Source organism: Temnothorax nylanderi, unplaced genomic scaffold (genome assembly GCF_030848795.1).
Source record: "Temnothorax nylanderi isolate EJ_2023f unplaced genomic scaffold, tnyl_v1.0 TNYL_tig0161_pilon, whole genome shotgun sequence".
In the NCBI taxonomy this organism is placed as follows: Eukaryota; Metazoa; Arthropoda; class Insecta; order Hymenoptera; family Formicidae; genus Temnothorax; species Temnothorax nylanderi.
The window spans coordinates 361,776-383,352 of NW_027249223.1; the positions used below are offsets into that span (position 1 = coordinate 361,776).

A 21,577-nucleotide genomic window follows, 5' to 3' on the forward strand; every position below is an offset into this window, starting at 1 on the left:
AAATACACCGTGTCCAAATGAACGGTGTCCTAATGAACCGTGTCCAAATAAACGGTGTCTAATTGATTGTGTCCAAATGATCGTGTCCAAATGAACGGTGTCCTAATGAACCGTGTCCAAATAAACGGTGTCTAATTGATTGTGTCCAAATGATCGTGTCCAAATGAACGGTGTCCAAATACACCGTGTCCAAATGAACGGTGTCCTAATGAACCGTGTCCAAATAAACGGTGTCTAATTGATTGTGTCCAAATGATCGTGTCCAAATGAACGGTGTCCAAATGCACAGTGTCCAAATAAACATTGTCCAAATGCACCGTGTCCAAATGAACGGTGTCCAAATGAACCGTGTCCAAATAAACCGTGTCCAAATAAACCGTGTCCAATTGATCGTGTCCAAATGACCGTGTTTAAATGAACGGTGTCCAAATGAACCGTGTCCAAATAAACCGTGTCCAAATGAACCGTGTCCAAATGAACCGTGTCCAAATAAACGGTATCCAAATGAACCGTGGCCAAATAAACGGTGTCCGATTGATCGTGTGCAAATGACCGTGTCCAAATGTACCGTGTCCAAGTGCATCTCTCCCAAAAGATTATATAGTCACTGGCAAAACTGGCAAAGAATTGAGTAAAAGCTAAATAAAAAATTATATTAAATATTCAATATTAAAGGAAAAAGTAACAAGCGTAAGAAACCAATAAAAGTTAACAATAAAAATGCACTTACATGTTCACAAAACGACAGCGTACAACACAGTTCTTTACACTTCAGACTTATGATCTGAAATGCTTGCTTTTCGAAATTATGACACAAGCAAATGATATTCAAATGCGTGAATTTGGTTGTTGATTTTGTTGTGCCGTAACCAGGATAGTATATTATTGTAGCGGTTAATGTGACGCACGTGTTCGTTCAGATTATGATTTGCGACTGCCCGCCGGATCTTACAATTTGTCGGAGTCGACATTCCGTTGCTAGTCTAAGACTCTCGAAATAGCGTTAACCTCTTGCTGTCAGTGCCTTGCGCTGGCCTTTGCATCAGCGCTTTCGGTCATCCCGGAGTTGAAATGGAAATTTTTAAGCGTACGGCGCAACTGAACAGAAATAACGCAACACCTACCTACAGCGCGACGCCTATACCACATATCATCTCGTCTTGCCAAAAATCTAATAATGGTATCATAATAAAAATACACATGGATGTATTTGGCATTTGGCGCTCTTAAATTTGCGTTGGAAAAATTGTTATATTTGGCAAAAATAATAGGTGGGGGTGGGGTTAAATTAAAAAATGTGACCAATTTGAAAAATCTGATTACGCCATTGTAAAGAGCACAAAAAGCCATAAATATTTCGTACAAATTTTTTGTCGTTACGCCTTATATTTTCGAAGATATTCGCAAAAAAATATAAAATCCGTTATTTTCGAGGGGTTGTTTCAACCCCTAAACGTCGAGATACGCCGCAAAAAAAATACGTGTCTAATGTTTTTTGATGCTCAACAACATATCCAAAGCGCATCCAAATCGGGTAGGTTCCAAATCGGGTTTTTTCAACCAATAAACGTCGAGATACGCCGCAAAAAAAAATACGTGTCTAATGTTTTTTGATGCTCAACAACATATCCAACGCGCATCCAAATCGGGTAGGGACACTTCCGACCGTTCCCTTGTAAGTCGAAAAACAAATTTCTTATCAAACAGGCCTCACTAGCAGCTAAACTTAAAGCTACGTATTCTGATTTGGTCGATGACAAGGCAATAGTTGATTGCTTACGAGAAGCCCATGATACACTGCAGCCGAAAACTTTAAATACATAACTACCAGTTGACTTGCGATCTACCTTGTCACCTGCACAATCAGCATCGACAAAACCTATTATCTGGTTAACATTACTTGCTTTACTCTTTCTAAAGATTAGGCTTAACACTTTATGGTACCTTTAATATAGCGCAACACCCGCTTGAGCGCTGACCACAGATCCTCACTAGCACAAGACTGGTACCTACTCAATATACTAATTGACAAACATAAATCAGGTCGTGAACATAACATGGCATACATCAATGAGCCTATAACCATTCTACATCTACTTTCAATTTTCTGACTCTCTGATTTGGCTTTTTTTTAGCACGCTATAATCAAAATTTTCTACCATCGGTGTAGAAATTGCTTTACAGTCTTTCATGTTACACTTGATAAGCAGGTTTTTTAAATATGCTGTCTGATTTATTATTATTTCCCCTTTTTCTAAATTTTATACTATAGACATGCCCAAATATTGTCTAACTGCCCCCAAATCTTTTATTTTGAAATGGTTATTTAGTATCCTCTTAACACACTCTACATCTTTACTATCTTTCGAAGCTAACAGCAGATCATCAATATACAGCAACAAAAAAGTTTTATACTTTCCTTTTGTTCTTATGTAAAGACAATATTCATACTCTGATCTTTCAAAACCTAGTTTTTGCATCACCTCATGAAACTTTTCGTTCCAACTTCTTGGTGAACCTTTTAGCCCATACAAAGATTTGTTTAGCTTTAAAACACACTCTTTATCTTTTATAACATCTTCACATCCCTCTGGTAAAGAAATATATACATCCCCTTCTATTTCCCCATATAAAAAGGCACTACAGACATCTAACTGATGAATAGGGATGTCATATTCGTTGCAAAAAGCCAATAACATTCTAACAGATGATAACCTTACTACAGGACTGTAAATATCTGAAAAAGATACGTCTGACTGCTGAAAGCCTCTAGCAACCAGCCTGGCCTTATTAGAAACTATATCTCCGTTTTCATTTCTTTTACGCCTAAACACCCACTTACAGTCTATAATATTTACTTTGTCTTTGGGTCTCTTTACACACTTCCATGTTTCGTTCTCTAACAACGCCTGTACCTCAGCCTCCATAGCCTTTTTCCATTTTTCTGCGTCTCTGCTCGACATTGCCTCGTCGTAGGTTTTGGGATCTTCCTCTGTAGCTAACAGACTTGTATAGAAATCTTCAAAACGAGCTGGCATCTTCAAGTCGTTTCTCTGCCTTAGATTGTGCCGCGTTTCCTCACTTCTTTCATGGATACTGATGTCAAGAGCCTCTTCAAAACTGCTGTCTGTGTCTTCATCACAACTTTGCTCCGTCTGCTCTTCTTCTTCATTTTTTATGTTTTCATTTTCTTCATTCACATCTTGATCCTCGCTGTCTGTTTCCTGCTCACAAACTTGAATCTCAAACCTTTCTTCTTCTTGCTTTTCTTCGTCTAGCTCTGCCATCTTCTGCGGTAGAAAAATTACATCTCGGTGTATCTCTACTTTATTATTCTTCGGGAAGTAGATTCGGTGTCTTTTTATATCTTCTCCGTAGCCAATCAAAAAACCTTTAACATTTTTAGGGTCCCATTTAAGGCGTTTTTCCTTTGGTATGTGCACAGACACCTGCGATCCGAAATCTCTAAACAACTCCAAGGCTGAGCTGCTCTTATGGTATACTTCATAAGGTGTTAGTCCCTTCACTGGACTTGGACCTGTCCTGTTTATCGTGTACACAGCCGTGTTCACGGCCTCCGCCCAAAACTTCTTATGCATTCCATCAATCATTGCACGAGCAGCCTCCATTAACGTTCGCATCTCCCTCTCTGCTCGATCATTTTGCTGCGGGGTGTACACAACACTTCTTTGGTGGACTATACCTCGACTCTCCAACACATAGCTTTTAACTCCGAATTGACAAACTCGAGCCCGTTGTCCGTCCTTAAAACTTTCAATTTACATCCGGTTTCTCTTTCCGCGCGCGCTATAAACTTTTCTATACATGCCTTTACATCGCTCTTGTTCTTGATAAAGAATACACTCTTATACGATGAATAATCGTCTTTCAATAGTAAAAAATACCTTGCTCCACCCAGGGAATTTTGCTCCATAGGTCCGCAGACATCGGCATGCACCAACTCAAGTCTTTCAGTTGCTCGCGAACTGCTCAATGGAAACGGTGTTCTGTGTTGTTTACCTGCCAAACACTTCTCGCAAACAAAACTGGCGCTGTCGTCAAAGAACTTAATGTTACCTCTCAATAAAACACTTTTTACATGCTCCAAGTTCTGATGACAAAATCTTTTATGCCACACAGATAAGTTCTCAATCTTCTTACTCAAATAACATTCCGAGACGTCAAATGTGCCGCGTTCCATACCTCGTTTATCTTCAAAGCCTGCTGAGTGCGTTTCAGTTTCTTCTTCTGGCATAAAGACCATCCTAAACAGTCTATTTTCGCGTTTCGCCATTGCACGTACTTCACCATGACCGTCTAGAAACTCGCATAGTTCATTGTTTGACACCAAAAAATAGCCCTTATCTAACACGTAACCAGCTAAGAACAGGTTGAATTTTAAGTCAGGAACATACAATACGCCGGATAAAACTGTCTTTATGTACCTCTGACCGTTCCACGCATTTAACACCACAGTACCTATTCCCTTTACTTCTAGCAAGTTTCCATCACCGACTCTCACTTTACTGCAGCATTGTCTCTCACTTAATGATTTAAACAGCTTTCTGTTTCCGCACATATGCTCACTCGCGCCGGTGTCCATGTACTAAACATTCTTCATTGAGTCATTTTTCTGAGCACTGGTTTCCACAAAGGCATTCACTTCTTCCTTCTTTTCTTCCTTCTTTTCTTCCTTCTTTTCTTCTTTCTTGTCTTTCTTCTTTTCTTCACTTTCCTTCTTCCTTTTTAAGAAGCAATTTTCTGCGATATGCCCTTTTTTCTTGCAGTAATAACAGCTCCTCGATTCTTTTACTTTACTGGTACAAAACTTTGCTAGATGCCCTTCTTTTCCACATGCGAAGCATTTCATCTTCTTTTTTACACTCCTGCTGCTACTAGTTCCCGCCAAGGCTACTGCTTCACCTTCGCTCGAGCTCACCCTTTTCTCTTCAATTAATAACCTCGATGTAAGCTCCTCTGTTGTCTGCTTCTCTAGTGGAACTGATTCCCACGCTGATCGAAAATGCTTGTAAGGTTCTGGTAGCGACATTAATATCTTGGTCATAAGCATCTTATCTGAGATAGGCTCCCCGGCCTGCTTAAGTTTTGTCCGTATTTCTTCGAGCTTCGATAAAAAAACCGACATGGATTCATCTTTATACTCGCACATGAAAAACTTCTGTTGCAACAAATGCACGCTGACTACCGACTCTTTATCGTACACGGACTTTAATTTTGACCACATCTCCTTCGAACTGGTACATGACAGCAAATGTGTAAGCGGCCCTTGCTCAATTCTCGTAACCAGGATCCCCTGTGCCTTTGCGTCCCTTTTCAGCCACTCTGCCTTCTCTCCTGCTGCCTCCGGCTCTAAACTCTGCCCTGTCACAATATCATGAAGTCCTCTTCCTTTTAATACGACCTCAGTCTGGAACTTCCATACGGCCCAATTTTCTCCTCCGGTTAACTTTAAATTCGTGACAGTGGGTGCGGTCCAGTTCAAGCTTCAAACGCTCCAAATACTTTCGCTTTCTATGCTCCCATAAACCCGGTCCATTAGTGCTACCAATGTTATAAACGCTGTGCAAGTGGACCATTCTGAAGCGAAGTTTACATCACGTATGTGCAAATGGACCGCAGCAGAATACGGAACGCAGCCTGAACGAGTTAGAGAGATCATGGATGCTCTTATAATATACACCGTAAAAACTTTTTTAGACTATACCAATCATCTTTACGATGATGAAGAAGTGGACATTGTGGTGGGCATCTTACTTCCAAAAGATCGTGTCCGTATTCCGAAAATTGGAGGTTACGTGGAACATGTAATTCCATCACTTAGCAGTGAATATTTTAAAATGCATTTTCGGTATGTATAATTATTGCTAATTTGTAATTTTTTTATAGTAATATATAAATATATATAATTATATATATAATTCTATGCAAATAAATGTGTGTGCACGCGTGTGTTGTGTGTGTTTGAGATTATGATTTAATTCTATTTCGATTGTAATGTGAATTGTTTAATAATCAGGATGAAGCCTTCAACATTTGAATACATTTTGAATGAAATTGGAGATAAACTTTGTCGTACATCAGATGGTAATGAAATGATACCTGCGAACAAACAATTTCTGTTAAGTCTATGGCGATTTGCAACTCCAGATTCATATAGGTAAGAGTATAATGTTTATTATTGTTAAGTATGAATACTATTACATTTTAATTACTGTAATTCTATGGACAAATATTTTGTGTAGATCAATAATTGAACGATTTGGTGTTGGCAAAGCTACAGGTGTAAGAGCAGTGCGTCGTGTTGCTAAGGCACTGTGTGAATTATCACCAAGATATATAACATGGCCTACAGAAAATAAAATACAAGATATTATATATAATTTCTCTCGTCCGAGTGGCTTTCCTAATGTTATTGGTGCCATAGATGGCAGTCACATAAATATTCCTGCACCCACAGAAAATCCAGAAGCCTACGTAAATCGTAAAGGACGTCATTCAATTCATCTCCAAGTAATTTTATAATATTGTTATATAATTATTTGCGTTTCTTTCTGTATCAATAATTTAATGCTTGCTAAGAATTAGTCATTTATTGATAATAAATAAAGTCTCTTGCATTTTTTGTAGGCTGTTTGTGATCACGCAAGACTATTCACACACATTTATGTCGGAAACGTAGGTTCGGTTCATGACGCTCGTGTGTTCCGTTTATCATCTCTCCAGGAATACATCAATGATGCCAACAAGTTCCCAAATGATACACATATAATTGGAGATGCAGCTTACACATTACATCAACATCTTTTGGTCCCCTACGTTGGTAACGGTCATCTTACACAGCAACAAAAAAATTACAATTTTTGTCATTCTTCTGCTAGAATGGTCATTGAAAGAGCGTTTGCTCTTTTGAAAGGACGCTGGAGGAGTCTTTTACACGTTTTAGCAGTAAATGACATAGAGTTTGTTCCTTATGACATATTGGCATGCTGTGTATTGCACAATATTTGTTTACTGCAGAAGGATGAACTAGAGTTAGAAGAGATATTTATTGTAGATAGAGAAGAAGTTATATTGCGAGAAGAAAGAATTAATGATAATAATAGATACATTGCAGAATTAAAGAGAAACAATATATGTGCAAATCTTCGTATGAGAAATGCGTAAGAAATATACATTTAAGAAAGATATAAGAAATGCTTATATATTTATTTATAATGTATATGGAAATTATACCATTTTACAAATGTATTATAATATAAATACACAAGTAAATAAATATACTATATATTATATGTACGAACAATTTTATTTCGATGACATAAATATTAAGTAGTCTATATTATTCAGTCTACATTAACAGTCTTTTTGTAGGAAGCAAATCTATATGTCTAAAAATAAAAATATTTATATTACTTTTAATTAAAAAAACAAAAACTGAAAAACATTTTAATAATTCTCTTAAAATTATTTTTGGTAAATACAAAAATAATAGCTGCGATATTATTCATAAAAAAGTTATCATCTTTGGTAGTGCATTAAAAGAAAAGAAACTTAGGAACATATTTTTGCACTTATAAAAAAATAATCTTTGATGATATTAAAATGATAGAATCCTAAAAAATATATATAATATCACAGAACTCTTAAAAAAAACAATTAATTCATATTATGTTTCCTCAACTATTTTTCGTTTCTATTAAAATTATTTTTGGTAGTAGATAAAAAAATAAAAACTGCGATATTATTTATAAAGAAGTTATTATCTTTGATAGTGCATTAAAATAAATAAACTTACGAACACATTTTTGCACTTAGAAAAAGAAATCTGTGATGATATTAAAATGATAAAGAATCATAAGAAATATTATATATATAATATCACAGAACTTTTAAAAATAACAATTAATCCATATTATTCATATTGTTATTTTTTTCAATATTATTATTTTTTCTCCATATCCGTAGTATTATCCGTATTTTTATCCGTATTATTATTTTTCGCAACTAATTGTCGTAGAATACCCAACAGGTCATCTTGACGTGACATTGCTTCTGTATGCATTCTTTTACGTTCAATCATATTGTCCTCAAGTAACTTTTCTAAATTGTTGACATTGTTTTTGCCTGTAATCATAATATATCTTGTGATGCAATAACATATAGTAACTGCGTTTCGTTATTTTACCGCTATTAAACAGTGTTAAATAGTACTAAAAGTTTATAGTATACATATAACGTGGACTATACAGTTTTAGTACTAGCGGTAACTAACAAAATGCATTTTTATGTATTAATACTGCTTCTAATTTCAAAGCTATTACAGACCATAATATATATTATGTACTATGTTTATAAATATATAATATTACAGTAATTCAATATATAAATTAATGTAATTAATGGAGACGTACGCATATACATTAGTTGTGTAATAACACATACACATAAAATGTACATAAGTAGAAGAAATTAATAATACTTACGCTTACAAGGCACTTTACTTTCGCATGCAACGTTTTTTATATCGCTGTTATTATCATTAGAAGTAATAGTTGGATTATTGCTATCTAATGTACGAATTGGAGCTACCCATGGTTTTTTATTAAACTGTTCGTCCATAATCTACAATATTTAAGAAATATTAATTTAAAAAAAAGTAATAATTTTATACAATAAATGTAATATAAATATTTTAGTAAAAAAAACCGTTTCATATAAAATTTATTCATTATATTTACGTCAAAATATCGCCATGTTCGTTTATTATTGCCACTTTTCGCGTTGTGGTCCTTTACGCTCTTATATGTATTTTTTAATCCTGTCATTTTACTCTTGCATTGCGAGCCGGTAACATTATAGTCTTTTTCACGTAACACAGAGGCAACCATGTCCCAAAACTTTTTCACAGACATTTTACCAGATGTAAGTTTATTCTCACGTTCTTTAAAAACTTCAAGAAGCAGAAGAACTGCTTCGTGTGGCCAACGGAAACTATCTGAAAATAATATACCTTCAATATACATTTATCCTAAAGTAGTGTTAAAATATACTTATATAAATTTATCTTTCTTTATATTTTACAATATAATAATATATACCTTTCTCTTCAGAATTATCAAAGGATTCTTGCATTTTTTCTTCTTTGTCATGGCATGTGCTATTCGAAGAACATGCTGCAAATTGAATAAAAAAAAGTATATGTATGTGTGTAATAAATCATAATGTATTAAAATATTAAATATATTTCTACTATAAAAATAGTTAATGTAAAGTTTATAAATACTGTGTTTAATAACAGAATTTAAAAGAGTGTAATACTTGGATTATTACTTGTTTCAGCAGTCGACTGCGTTTGGTCCCGCAGTCTCTGTTTTAATAGTTGTGTCGCAAACAGCAGATCTATTTAAGAAAAAGAGATGCAAATATAAAAAAACTTTCATCTTTGAAATTATTATAAAAAAGAATATAGGCCCAGTTTCATCAATTAATTAACTAATCGGCCATGCACTTAAGAGAATTATCCAACAGCTGTTATTTATATTTTTAATAATCAACAATTATTGGATAATTCTCTTAAGTTAATCGCCAATTAGTTTAATTAGAGCCGATGAAATCGGCCTATAATGACAACAGAAGTATAGGTTATGTAACTCTTACCATCGTTAGCTCTTTCGGCCTCTTCTTCAGTCACTTCTAGAATATAAGTATTGTCCGTTTCAGGATCGTACAACTTAATTGTTTTCATTTTGTTGATGTTTAACACACAAAAATTGATCTTAATAAAATTGATCACACAAGATTACTTTCACTATTTACCGCGCTTTACGCATTCAAACGTAACGCTTCAATCATACTACCTCTCTGGGCTGAGGCATTGGGAGCGAGCTGGGAGCGAAAATCCGTGACGTATTCGTGACGTCATACATATGGCTGGAGTGTTTTGAAGCGTCAACTGGACCGTACTCTGAACGCTCCAAAACATTTATAGCATCAAGTGGACCGCACCCAGTATTTGCCGTATCCATCTCTCTTGCCCGTCTTTTCTCTCTGTACTTGCCGCGTCGTTTTCGTCGACTCACGCTTCCAATAACCTCAAAAGCGACGATATTCGCACTCTCTTACGACCAAAACCGATAGGACTGGGCCCATAACCTGATAAAATATAACAGGGTATGTTGCGCAGAATAAAGTCACACTAACGTTTTAACGTTGCGTTTAATGTCAAAAGAAACTCAAGTACAAAAAGAACGCTTATATATGCACTACGCTTGCGGGCTTGCACGCTGAGGAGAATTTGGCGCGAACGCGGACGCCGTAAAACGTAAGAGGTAAAACAGGGAGCGCCGCTTTTAGGAACACGCAAGTGCTGCCAACGCAACATTTACCATTACCATCCAACAGTTACATTATTATCGAAAATGGACTTTCCTTTTTATTAAACAACTAGACACTACAGACGGGCGCTTCGCGCGCGCTATTTAGCTTTAACATTATGCTATTACACTATTACACTATTAACTCCTTGATACACACAACTGTCAAAATATACAATGACAGCTGCAAATGAAGTAAGCGCAGCAAGAGAACCAATCGGCATCGCGGAAAAGCGACAACAATAAACTTCACATCTCTTTTTTAGAAAAGGATACTCTTGCAATTTGACCGTAAAGAGTTTAATATGGAAGATTAATATTGACAAACCTGGCAGGGATCCGACGAGTTCTTCGCGTCGAGGTATATCTGGGACGATCACGACTGTCACTACACTGATAATAAATCCGACCCGCTTATGTTTCGTCTCTTGTGAGACCCATTCTAATTTCGTGACACTTCGATCCTTGCGCGACCGATATTCGGAATTAAACGATCCGATCGTAGTATTTAACGATGAGAGACCACGGTGTTATTACGCGCGAACGCGATATGTTTTCTACGTTATAATAACTGATAACTGATAAGTGACGAGGGCTACGGTCAACGTGACGCTACAAATGCTTCAAAGCATTCCTCTTCTCTTTTCTTTCAATGAAGAAAGAAGGAGAAGAAGAACGCTCCAAAGCATTTGTAGCGTCACGTTGATTGTAGCCGAAGTGACACTGTGACAGCGCGTTGTCCGTGCGAACGCACTGAGCGACGAACACGCACGTACGCGTATATGCTGTCTCTTTTCAGTGTAGCAACACTGTCATGGAGGGGACCCGGGGGAACGCTCGACAAGTTCTCAAATGCCATCTATCGAGGAAAAAAGCAACCGTACGTACGACGACGACGACGACGTATCTTAATTGTAAAATTTACCATTTCGGACTTTGCATCGTAATATCTCCGCTCGTAGGGCACGTAGCGAAAAAATAAAAACACTCTTATGCGTAAATCAACCCAAGCTATCGATCAAGCCTACTTAGAACTTGATCCGTTCACTCGTTATTGAGATCTCAAAATCTCGGGTACTCGCAACTCGTGCGTTCGCGTAAAAGAGTCACGGTGCGTCTCGCTCCGCGCGTACTTGGCGCGAGACACGCCATTGAGCATCTTTGACACTGTCATCACTGCTTTGAACATTTAATTTGTATTCTGTATGATTTCTCCTGTATTGGCTCGTTCTTGGGACTTTTTGAAATTTATCTTCAAGATAATTGTGAGATACACCTCCCCATGATATATATATATATATATATATTATTAATATAATTTTAACAACAAGAGAAGCACAAACAAAATACACAGTAAACGGTAAGAGTGAATAATGACTTTGTCGTTAAAAGTTACAGCAGGCAAAAGCTTACGCATGAGCAGCCTTTAAAAAGTCCGTTGGGCTACATTCCAAAACTCGGTAATTATTCAGTTTAGGGAGCCTCACCTCAAATATCGATGAATATATGCTCAATCGATGTGTTTTTGCACGAAACGAAAGAATCTGGTAGAAAAAAGTGTCGCTCTGCCTCGCGAAGCGAGATATTCGTTAAAGTTGACGATCGACTATTAATTCAGATACCGACGAGATGTAGCGACTACCTAGCATATGTACTAGCGACATACGCATGTTCCGTGGTCACATGCGCGTGCGGCCACGGAGCATGCGCATGTCGCTGTCGCTAGTATGCTAGGTATCGCCTATATCGCCTCGCATCTCGCATTGTGTGTGTGTCTGGGGTTTAACTGTCCCCACTTTATACATTTGTCCGCTCTATTACGTGTTTTGTTTCTCGTTTCCGCCTGGAAAAGCGCAGCCGAGCACGTGTTCTATCTCGTTTAATCGGTTCAATAATATAAGGGTTTTTGTGGATCGACAAATAAATAGCTAGTGGACCGAATCAGTAAACATTTGTTTTTCGTTGGATTGCGTTGCTAGTCGCTCTCGTGGCGCGTCGATTTTGAAGGATTGCAAGGATCCTAAGCGCAGTCGTGTTGTATCAGCCGTTAAATTTTTGGTTTTGCGCGTTACCGCGTAGCATCGGCTTTGCATTTCTAGGGCGCGTTTCGTTACTCGCATGATGTGCATAATGCATCACTTATCCTTGTTTAACTTGGTGAGCAATAAGGATAAGTGGTGCATTAAGCGCATCATGCGAGTAATGGAACGCACCCCGACATTACGTTTAAGAGCATTCAATATAGTATCGAGTGTGTATTGAATCAATCAGTTTGTCGTCGGCTATATTATCGATTCCAGTTTGTCGCTGGCTATATTATCGATCCCAGTGAAGGGATCGGGTGCCGTTACATAAAAATAAAAAGAAGTTGGATTGTAGAAGCGCACATGAAGTTAGTAAGTAATAAATATTTTGTGTAAAATTTGTTTTTGTTTACCTGAATAATGGGGAGAGAATTTGATTTTTATTTAGCGGTGTTATTAAAAAAATGACTACAGAGCAGGCTAAAGTATAAATTCTCTTTTTACGTTGTATTTTTTTGGTTTACATTAAAATGGTGTTCTCAAAATAGATGTTATCATTTATCTCTGTAAAGGATCGAACATATTCTCGATGTAATCGGGCCGCGAGGCTGACTTCTACGTGCCTGCTGTCAGTTTTGTGGCACGGATTTGATCCGCACGGAGTTATCGATCACGCCGTCCCGCGTGCTAATAAGTGTTTCATGCTTTCGGTAAATGACGTAATTTTATTAGGTTTTTACTAGTATTTCATTCTTTACTGCTAATGAAGAGGACTTGAAACATAACAAACGACGCTATGTCTTTAAAAAACTGGGTTACAGTGATGCCGTACAAATAATATTAGATAAAGAAAATCCAGAGCCTAATAAAACTCAAAAAGAAACGGTAATATTTCAATCTTGTTATTGTAATAATGTTTTACAAATATTTAATTGCTGATTTTAATTATAATTATAATTGTTATACTTTTATTTTTTTTATTTATATAACACTTACACAATTGATAATATCCAAATTGTTAATTTTAATAGTAAATAAATAAAATCTTTATCCTTAATTGGATTTTTTGATCTACCTGAAACTGAATAAAAAAATCAATTAAATGTAAGAAATAAAATAAATTGCAACTATAACTTACTCTTTTTTTATCAACATTTAAAAAAAATTATGTGTAACATTACATGCAAAAATAATAAAAATAATAAGTTATAGTTGAAATTCTCGTAATATAAGTGATACATTTTATTTCTTACAATAGATTTTTATGCAAATTCAAGAAGATTAAAGAATTGATTATATGGAAGCTACTTTTTACACCACTACATTTAAATAAGACGTTTTATACAGATTCTATAAGATTGGCCAATTGGTAATTACAGATCTATATGAAACAAGATCCTGTTAAGTAAATTTTATTTAACTAGTGTTGCTCGACATTTTAAGCCGATTTTACTTAATAGTTCAGCAACATTAGCTAAAGAATTTTCTCCGTGTGAAAATATAAGTTTTATTTTAAATAAATATAAACTGAAATTAATTATAATGTGAACGTATGCAATCTTCAAAAGTAATATTTTTTCTGTTTTAAATATAAATATTATTTATTTTTTAAAATGCTTATTTTTTAATTGGAAACTTATTATAAAACAAGTTTTATGATGCTCTAAGTTTTTTAAAAATCATGAACTTTCAAGGAATTCAATAATGAGAGGACATCGGAAGAGGATGATGAAAATATAATCAATGAGAAATTGAAAACTACTAATCGTGACGCTATAATATTTAAAAGAAACCAAAACAAATTTTCTAAAATTCCATCTGCTGTAAATAGAACATCTAAAATGGACGATGTCGATATAATTAAGAATAAATTGGAAACTTTAAATCGTGATAGTATAGCATTTGAAAAAACTTATGAAAAACCGTTTGAAATTCCAATTGCTGTAGAACAGAAAATTCAGTATTTAAAAGATGAAAACAATAAACTACAATTAGAAAACAACAACTTAAAAACTGATATATTCCTTTTTAAAGAGGAACTTCATACGTTGAAAACAAAGAAACGATTATTTCCTAAAGGTAAAAAACATTATTTTTGAAACAAAATTGTTCTTTATTTACTTAATTTTTATCAATGTTTGACAATGTATTTTTACAGAACTAAAGCGTGCGGCATCACCAGCTAAAACCAGTACCCCCAAAAAAATGAGAAGTGAAACGACTGTTAATGCTCCTTTACAAGATACTATTTGTAGTGAACCTGGTACTTCTTAACTAATACATAAGCAATCTCCATTGCAAGAAGATGACTTGTGTATGCAAGTTTTAACAGAAAACAAGACTCATAAAGCAAACGATCCGAAAGCAAAGAGCAAGAAAAAAAACAAAAGAAAAAAGCAAAGAAAACTAAAAAACCTACGAAAGATCAAGAAAAAAAAGTAAAAGAAGTGACCTGGATTACGATTCTGATCAATTTGTTAAACTAACGAATAAAGAAAATATGACCGCTTGTCACGCACTTCCTCGTAACGTCTACTAACTTTTGTTTACGTTTTTGTACATCGAGGTTTTGGTAAAAACAATTTTTTAGGACTTATTTTTTAGTTTTAAAAACTTAAAATTTAAGTATGAGAAATATACTACTTAAATATAACTTAAAAATGTGCAAATTAAAAAATTGCGTATTGTTTCCTAATCATTACATGTGCAAGTTTTTGATGTACTAGATCTATTTCCTTCCAAGTTTCTTGAAAGTATGCAAATTAAAAATTTGCACATTGCTTCCTCATAATTGTGTTTCCCTCATAAAACTTCCTCTATGAAGAAGCCATACTATTTTATGTTAATAATTATGTTGCTGTAATATGAAAACAAGAAAAAAAACAAAATAAAAAAGCAAAGAAAACTAAAAAACTTACGAAAGATCAATGAAAAGAAAAAAAATGAAAGAAGTAACCTGGATTACAAAAGATTAAAGAATATAATAAAATTAGAAAAGTTGCCAATAATTAATATTAAATTGTCAACAAACACCAATTTTTGAAAAGTGAGAATTAGTTGAGACTTGAGGTGTAGGGTAAAGGTAAGGGTAAAAATATTAGAATATTGGCAATTCTTTAGTCTTTTTTATCCCTATTTCATATATAATTCTTTAAGATTTGGTTGATTAGACCTAGCTTTATACGTGATCAAAGGTCCATATACGAGGTTTTCGGAAACAAAGCTTCTTCTTTGAGGAAACAAAAATTATTAGAACGACCTTGAACCTGTATTTATAATTCAATAACCATAATCATTAAAATATTTTCTAAAATAAAAATTTCAATTTTTTTTTTAGATTAAAATGATGCACTTGAGATACAGTATATCAATACAGTGTAACGGTCGCGTTTTCCCGCACGGATTAGCTCGCCGGGCCAGGATGAGAAAACGTGGAGACACTGGTTGGTTTCACAAATCTTTATTGCTTGTTCTCTATTTGGCAATACAAAATGATGGAGGGTGTGAGTGTATGTGCGTGGGTGTGTGTTGCTCTGCTGAGCCGCTGTGTACGTGTGCGGGGTGAATTCGCGGACAAGAGACGGAGGCGCGGTTGCCTTGAACTTGCGGACAAGAGACGGAGGCGCGGTTGCCTTGAATTCGCGGACAAGAGACGGAGGCGCGGTTGCCTCGAATTCGCGGACAAGTACTTATCGCTAGACTTATAACTACGCGGACGGATTCGCGGAGGCACGGTTGCCTTATGCGGACGGTCAGGTGGCCAGGAGCTCACTCGGGGGCACCCGAGCGAGCGGCCCGTACACCGGGGGCACCCGAGCGAGCGGCCCGTACACCGGGGGCACCCGAGCGAGCGGCCCGTACACCGGGGGCACCCGGCTTGAAGACGGGGGCACCCGTCTTTCGTACGGCGGAAAGGGTCGGGGGCGCCCGACCCAGAGGCAGGAGAGGGCAGGTAAACCAACCGGGGGCACCCGGCTGGGGAGGCCCGTACTCTGGGGGCACCCAGGTGAGAACGGGGGCACCCGTTCTCTGCACGGAGAACTAGGTTGGGGGCACCCAACCTGGTTAAGCGGTCTCGGAGAGTGGTCGTGTCGGGAGCAGGAGCTGGACAGGACTGGTGACTCGAGTCGGCTCGAGTCCCCTATTTATACCCCGAGTGAGAGCGGTGGGGGCTGCCCCACCGCCCGGGCACAGGAACACGTGCGCCGCGACGCTGGGCACGTGTTAGATGGCTGTCAGGGCCGTAGCGCTAGTGACGAATACGCGTATCGTCACATCACCCCCCCCCCCTCGTTAGGAGAGGAAATACGCAGACATAGGTATCGTTTTACTCGCTTATTTATTTATCCTCTTATCCTCTAATCCACTGGCGCGGGCTCGAAACTTCCTGTTACGGACGACGGCGGATCGGGGCACGGCTACTCTCTCGCCGGTCGGCAGCTGGATCCAGAGCAGGTCGTCGAGGGGGGAGGCTCCTGAGGCTCGGGCCGTCGTGGTGGTCGGGGGTGGGCAGGGGCCTGGTCGGTTAGGGGGTCGGGTCGTTGTTGGGGGGGCAAGGGCCGGTGTGGTGGCGGCGCACACTGGTGGGGTGGCGGGGTTTTGGGCCGTCGGTTCTCGGGTTTCGGCGATGTTCGGTGGCCGTCTTGGCGCTGGTTTTCCCGTGCGGCCGTGGTTGCGGCCGGTCGGGCGGCCTGGCGGCCGGGCGGGGTCGCGGACGGCTGGCCGGAGGGCGACCTGACTGGCGGTCGGTCGGCGTTCTGTGACCGTTCTGCGGGCCGCAGGTTCGCCCGCACGCGGGCGGCTGGTGGACGCCTGGTCGGATGGACCGGCACCTCCTTGAGGAAGATGGCGGCGCGTCGACGAGTCTCGGCGTCACCCCGCTGAATTCGAGTCCCCACACTGGGGGCCTGGCGGCGGGGGGCGTCCGCTAGGCTGGTGGTCGGCCCGGCGTCGATCGGTTCCTCCCATAAATCGTCGAGGTCGTCGATGTCCCCGAAAAGCTCCTGGAGTTTCGCGCGTTGATCCATGTTAACGGGCTCGCTATGTTGGAACAACTGAAAAGCCTTCCGCGCCGCGAGCTTTTATACCGGTCGCGAACGTATGCATCTTTTCTTTTTCTTTTTGCGCGTTTTCCGACTCAGGAATGCGGGTGCCATTGTTCGCGAAAACGCTTTGGGCGGTGTTTACGCACACGAGGACGTCCGGCGGTGTTTACGTACGCACAAGGCGTGAGGTTTCGGCGCGCTTTTCAGATCTTGCACGTGCACGTGTCTGTGCCAACGTCCCCGGGGGTCGCGCAAGTCAACTATGACGGGTGAGATAATTTTCCTTACCTCTAGAGGGCCGGTATAGCGGGGGGCTAACTTGGCGTTAAACCCCATAGCTTTCTTTGAGAGCGGATACTCCCTCTTTCAAACCAGGTCCCCGACGCGGGGTCTCCAATCCCGTCGCCTCAGGTTATAATGGGCTTCTTGCCGTTGGAAGGCTCGGGCCAGGTTGACCCGTACCACCTCGTAGGCTTCCTCCAGCCGGCGGCGAGTCTGGTGGGGAGCCGTATTTGCCGCGTGGCGGCGGTCCTCCGGGTGTGGGAGGGCGAGTTCTCGGCCGTGGTTGAGGTATGCCGGGGTGTACCCGGTGGCCTCGTGCCGAGCGGTGTTGTAAGCGAACTGCAGCGGTGAAAGATGCTCGTCCCAGTGCCGGTGGTTTCTCCCGACATACTGGGCGACCATGGTCTTTAGCGTCCGGTTGGTGCGCTCGACCGGATTGCAGTGAGGCGCCCTTACGGGGGTAGTTCGGTGCTCGATCCGGAATGCCCGTAGGACGCTCTCGAGTTGAGCCGATTTTAACTGGGTTCCGTTGTCGGAAATGATCTGGTCGGGGCATCCGTGCTGGTAAATGACCCGGTCGAGAATCGCTTTGGTAACGGCAGGAGCGGTGGCTCGGCGTAGGGGCTTGAGCTCCACCCACTTCGTGAATCGGTCCTGCATTACCAGTAGCCAGGCGTGGCCCTGGGTAGACCGTGGCAAAAGGCCGACGAGATCCAGGGTCACTTGCTGCCAGGGCTGGGTGACGGGCGCCGTATGGAGGTTTCCGGCTGGCTTGACGGTGGGTGCCTTGTGCTCCAGGCAGGTCGGGCACTGGCGGACATACCGGGTGATGTCCTGGAACATCCTCGGCCAATAGAACAGTCTGGCCATGCGAGCGATAGTCTTGGCGACCCCGAAGTGGCCCGCCGTGGAGTCTTCGTGGTGCCTTCGCATAATCTGAGCCCGTTCCTCCTTTGGGATGCAGCGTTTCCACTGGTCCGCCGGGTCGACCTCCCGGAAGTCCACATCGTGCAGGATGTGACGAAACAGCCGGCCGTCTTGAATACTGTAGTCTGGAAACTCGGTGGGGCTTTGCCTTGCTCCGGTCAGGATCCGCCGATACCACCGGCACTCCGGAGCGGCCTGAGCTCCACACACCTCTGGCTGGCGTGAGAGCGCGTCGGCGACCTTGTTGAGGCTGCCCTTCCGATATCGTACGTCGAAGTCGTACTGCTGTAGTTCGAACAGCCACCGGTCCAGCCGGCCGGTGGGTTCTTCTAAGCGTTGCAACCACCGGAGGGACTGGTGGTCGGTTACCACCGTGAAGGAGTATCCTTCGAGATACCCTCGCATCTTCCGGATGCCCCATACGATCGCGAGGCATTCGAGTTCCGTGGCGCTGTAATTTCTCTCTGCGCCGTTTAGTGTTTGGCTGGCATACGCCACGACCCGTTCCCCGTCTTCCTGGTGCTGGGTCAGCACGGCTCCGAACCCGTGAGAGCTAGCGTCCGTTTGGAGTATGAAACGGCGATCAAAATCCGGGCAGGCTAGTACTGGGGCGGAGGTCAACGTCTCCTTCAGGCGCTCGAAAGCGCTCTCTTCGTCCGGATCCCAAGTCCACTTTATAGGGATGTCGTATCGAAAGGAAAGTATTGATATATCGTATCGATACGTATCGTAGAACAAAGTATTGATACACCAAAAATATCGACCGTAGAGTATCGATACAGTAAATATCGAAAGGAAATAACCAAAGAGAATTAGATAGAGTGGAAGGTCCCATAAGAGCGTAGTGTATTTTTGCGTATACAGCCTTCAGTGCCCTCTCGCGAGTCTGATGCCCAACTAAATACCCCCTACTCCCGATATTGCGCGAAATCTGACTTTCTCTTCTTCTTTAAATGAAAGGAACTTCCTCCTTCACGTCACGTATGTACATATACGGAATATTCACGTGTATTCACTTATATTTATTGGTTATATAATATATAATATTGGTCAATTTGAGCAAAAGTGGTTAAGTAGTTGGGCATCAGACTCGGTAGATGGCATTGATCGTTGTATACGCGTACCTTCCACTCTATCTAATTCTCTTTGGAAATAACCACGTAATAAATACAAAAGAGAGGAATTTATTGAACAAAATAATTGATATTGGCGATGGAATTTGGATTTTATCTCTTTTATGTCTCTTTCCGCGTTCGCAGGAAGGGATCGGTTACGTAAAATGAAAGGAAAGCGACAGCTTTTGCGACATGTGTATATTTATTTACATGATTGTTGCCAATCTTCACCATATAAAATTAGCGGATCTCTCGCGTCTTTATACAGAATCCTCCTTTCCTTGTACACAGAATTCTTAATAATTTAAATCATTGATTATAAACAGCGAGTAGGGCGACCGTTGCATAATCGAAACGAGCGATTTACAATGCGTCGTCTTCGTTCATTTTACAATTGTAAGAGAAACTCGCACCACAGCCAGTTGCTACATTTCTTTCCTTTTTTCTTTTTTTATTATTATTTTTTCTTAGCGAAGAGAATCTGCCCATTAATTATTAAACCCCGTAAAAATTCCCTATCACGGCGAACATGAAATCGTCTTACAATCGCAAGCTTCCAGTTCGATACGCTAATTTTAATCCTGCACTTATACTGATAGCCGACCTTTATGGTGGGTCTACAATGCGAGTCGCAAAGTCGTGAGTCGCAAGAATTGACCAATCACAGTCGATTATTCTCCTCAAATTCGACTGTGATTGGTCAATTCTTGCGACTCACGACTTTGCGACTCGCATTGTAGACCCAGCATTAAACTTTAATACTCTTACGACAAGTATACCCATGTACCGGAGTGTATTCGCTGCCCCGCTTTAATAAATATACACAATTCCGCGCTCACGCAATGTCCAAAACTATGACCAAATATAATAACTGCTGTAACACATTATACAAATATAACGTTGCGCCGATAAATAAATATATATTATGTAAATAAAATAAGTTATCCACTGGTTTCGACGGAGTATACAGTTTAATATAAACACACAAAACAAGGCTGAATTTACGGGTATATCGCAGGTATACCGCTCGATTTAAAAAAAAAAGTTAGCGATATTATATTATGCGCTCCAGTGGAAGAATTTTGTTTCTAAATTCTAAAAAAAAACAGTTTTTAATAGTGCGAAAATTTGCTACAAGTGGTAAACATCGCAATTAGCGCTCGTACTCTTCCACTTTCGTCAAAGAATACATACATATATTATGCGCAACAAAGTTCACGTAACGCAATTTGACATTTGCTGGCAAAGTGCTCGAATTGTACATTCGCTCAGGTATTGCCTTTATGAAACATCCGCCAATTCGTGTAATGATATTACGAAATGTTCTTATGCAATAGTTACAACTCGCAAAATAGAGAGACTTTGATGCGCGAAAGGATCCCGCACCAAACCACGAAAGGAGCACCATGAGCCGATGAACTCACCCCTCCGATGCTCGACGCTCCGCAACCCGAAAACTGTCCACCCCTGGACCCCGCGCCCACGGTCACCCCTCATCAGAACGTCATGAACATCACACCAAATTTCCAGCCAACCTGACCGGGATCCACCCCTCCGTGGTTTGGTGCGAGATCCTTTATGAACCTACGTAGAATAAAATAAAAGATTTGAGAATTTAAGAATGCATTGTTATTCTATAAAAGTGATATAAAAATAGCTGAAATAAGTAGTAAATCTCTCTTCAAAATTATGAAGCATAATCCTATAATCTCTCGTCAAACGCAGTATCGTTTCCAGAGACGTCAGATGAGCCACTTTGTACTCTTTGGTCTATCATCGTGTTTAAAGTG

The 21,577-nt window shown here is 39.9% G+C and overlaps 3 protein-coding genes across 3 annotated transcripts; 1 reads left to right on the forward strand and 2 right to left on the reverse strand.

Annotated features, from left to right (window-relative positions):
• Positions 1–3,697: 3,697 nt before the first annotated feature.
• Positions 3,698–5,597, reverse strand: LOC139777760 (uncharacterized). The gene is made up of 4 exons (XM_071715359.1): positions 5,444–5,597; positions 4,883–5,382; positions 4,204–4,317; positions 3,698–4,111 (listed from the first exon to the last, which is right to left on the reverse strand). The coding sequence occupies exons 1-4, from the start codon at positions 5,595–5,597 to the stop codon at positions 3,698–3,700; spliced, it is 1,182 nt and encodes a 393-aa protein (XP_071571460.1).
• Positions 5,598–5,621: 24 nt separating this feature from the next.
• Positions 5,622–7,233, forward strand: LOC139777766 (putative nuclease HARBI1). Its single transcript, XM_071715366.1, has 4 exons — positions 5,622–5,869; positions 6,038–6,178; positions 6,264–6,531; positions 6,649–7,233. Exons 1-4 carry the CDS (start codon positions 5,622–5,624, stop codon positions 7,183–7,185), a joined length of 1,194 nt encoding a protein of 397 aa, XP_071571467.1. The 3' UTR covers positions 7,186–7,233.
• Positions 7,234–7,963: 730 nt separating this feature from the next.
• LOC139777761 (uncharacterized) lies at positions 7,964–9,766 on the reverse strand. The gene is made up of 6 exons (XM_071715360.1): positions 9,679–9,766; positions 9,352–9,420; positions 9,120–9,194; positions 8,760–9,016; positions 8,505–8,643; positions 7,964–8,145 (listed from the first exon to the last, which is right to left on the reverse strand). Exons 1-6 carry the CDS (start codon positions 9,764–9,766, stop codon positions 7,964–7,966), a joined length of 810 nt encoding a protein of 269 aa, XP_071571461.1.
• Between the last annotated feature and the right edge of the window lie 11,811 nt (positions 9,767–21,577).

What these genes read in the sequence shown, in the direction of transcription:
- LOC139777760 (XM_071715359.1), bottom strand. Translation starts at nt 5,597, where the DNA reads ATGGTCCACTTGCACAGCGTTTATAACATTGGTAGCACTAATGGACCG. An exon ending in GAACTAGTAGCAGCAGGAGT is followed by an intron (nt 4,318 to 4,882) that starts GTAAAAAAGAAG and finishes GCGAGTTTCTAG; the next exon opens with ACGGTCATGGTGAAGTACGT. An exon ending in AGGCTTTGAAGATAAACGAG is followed by an intron (nt 4,112 to 4,203) that starts GTATGGAACGCG and finishes TTTTGTCATCAG; the next exon opens with AACTTGGAGCATGTAAAAAG.
- LOC139777766 (XM_071715366.1), top strand. Translation starts at nt 5,622, where the DNA reads ATGTGCAAATGGACCGCAGCAGAATACGGAACGCAGCCTGAACGAGTT. An exon ending in GCAACTCCAGATTCATATAG is followed by an intron (nt 6,179 to 6,263) that starts GTAAGAGTATAA and finishes TATTTTGTGTAG; the next exon opens with ATCAATAATTGAACGATTTG. An exon ending in GTCATTCAATTCATCTCCAA is followed by an intron (nt 6,532 to 6,648) that starts GTAATTTTATAA and finishes CATTTTTTGTAG; the next exon opens with GCTGTTTGTGATCACGCAAG.
- LOC139777761 (XM_071715360.1), bottom strand. Translation starts at nt 9,766, where the DNA reads ATGAAAACAATTAAGTTGTACGATCCTGAAACGGACAATACTTATATT. An exon ending in TGATAATTCTGAAGAGAAAG is followed by an intron (nt 9,017 to 9,119) that starts GTATATATTATT and finishes TATTATTTTCAG; the next exon opens with ATAGTTTCCGTTGGCCACAC. An exon ending in GAACATGGCGATATTTTGAC is followed by an intron (nt 8,644 to 8,759) that starts GTAAATATAATG and finishes TAAATATTGTAG; the next exon opens with ATTATGGACGAACAGTTTAA.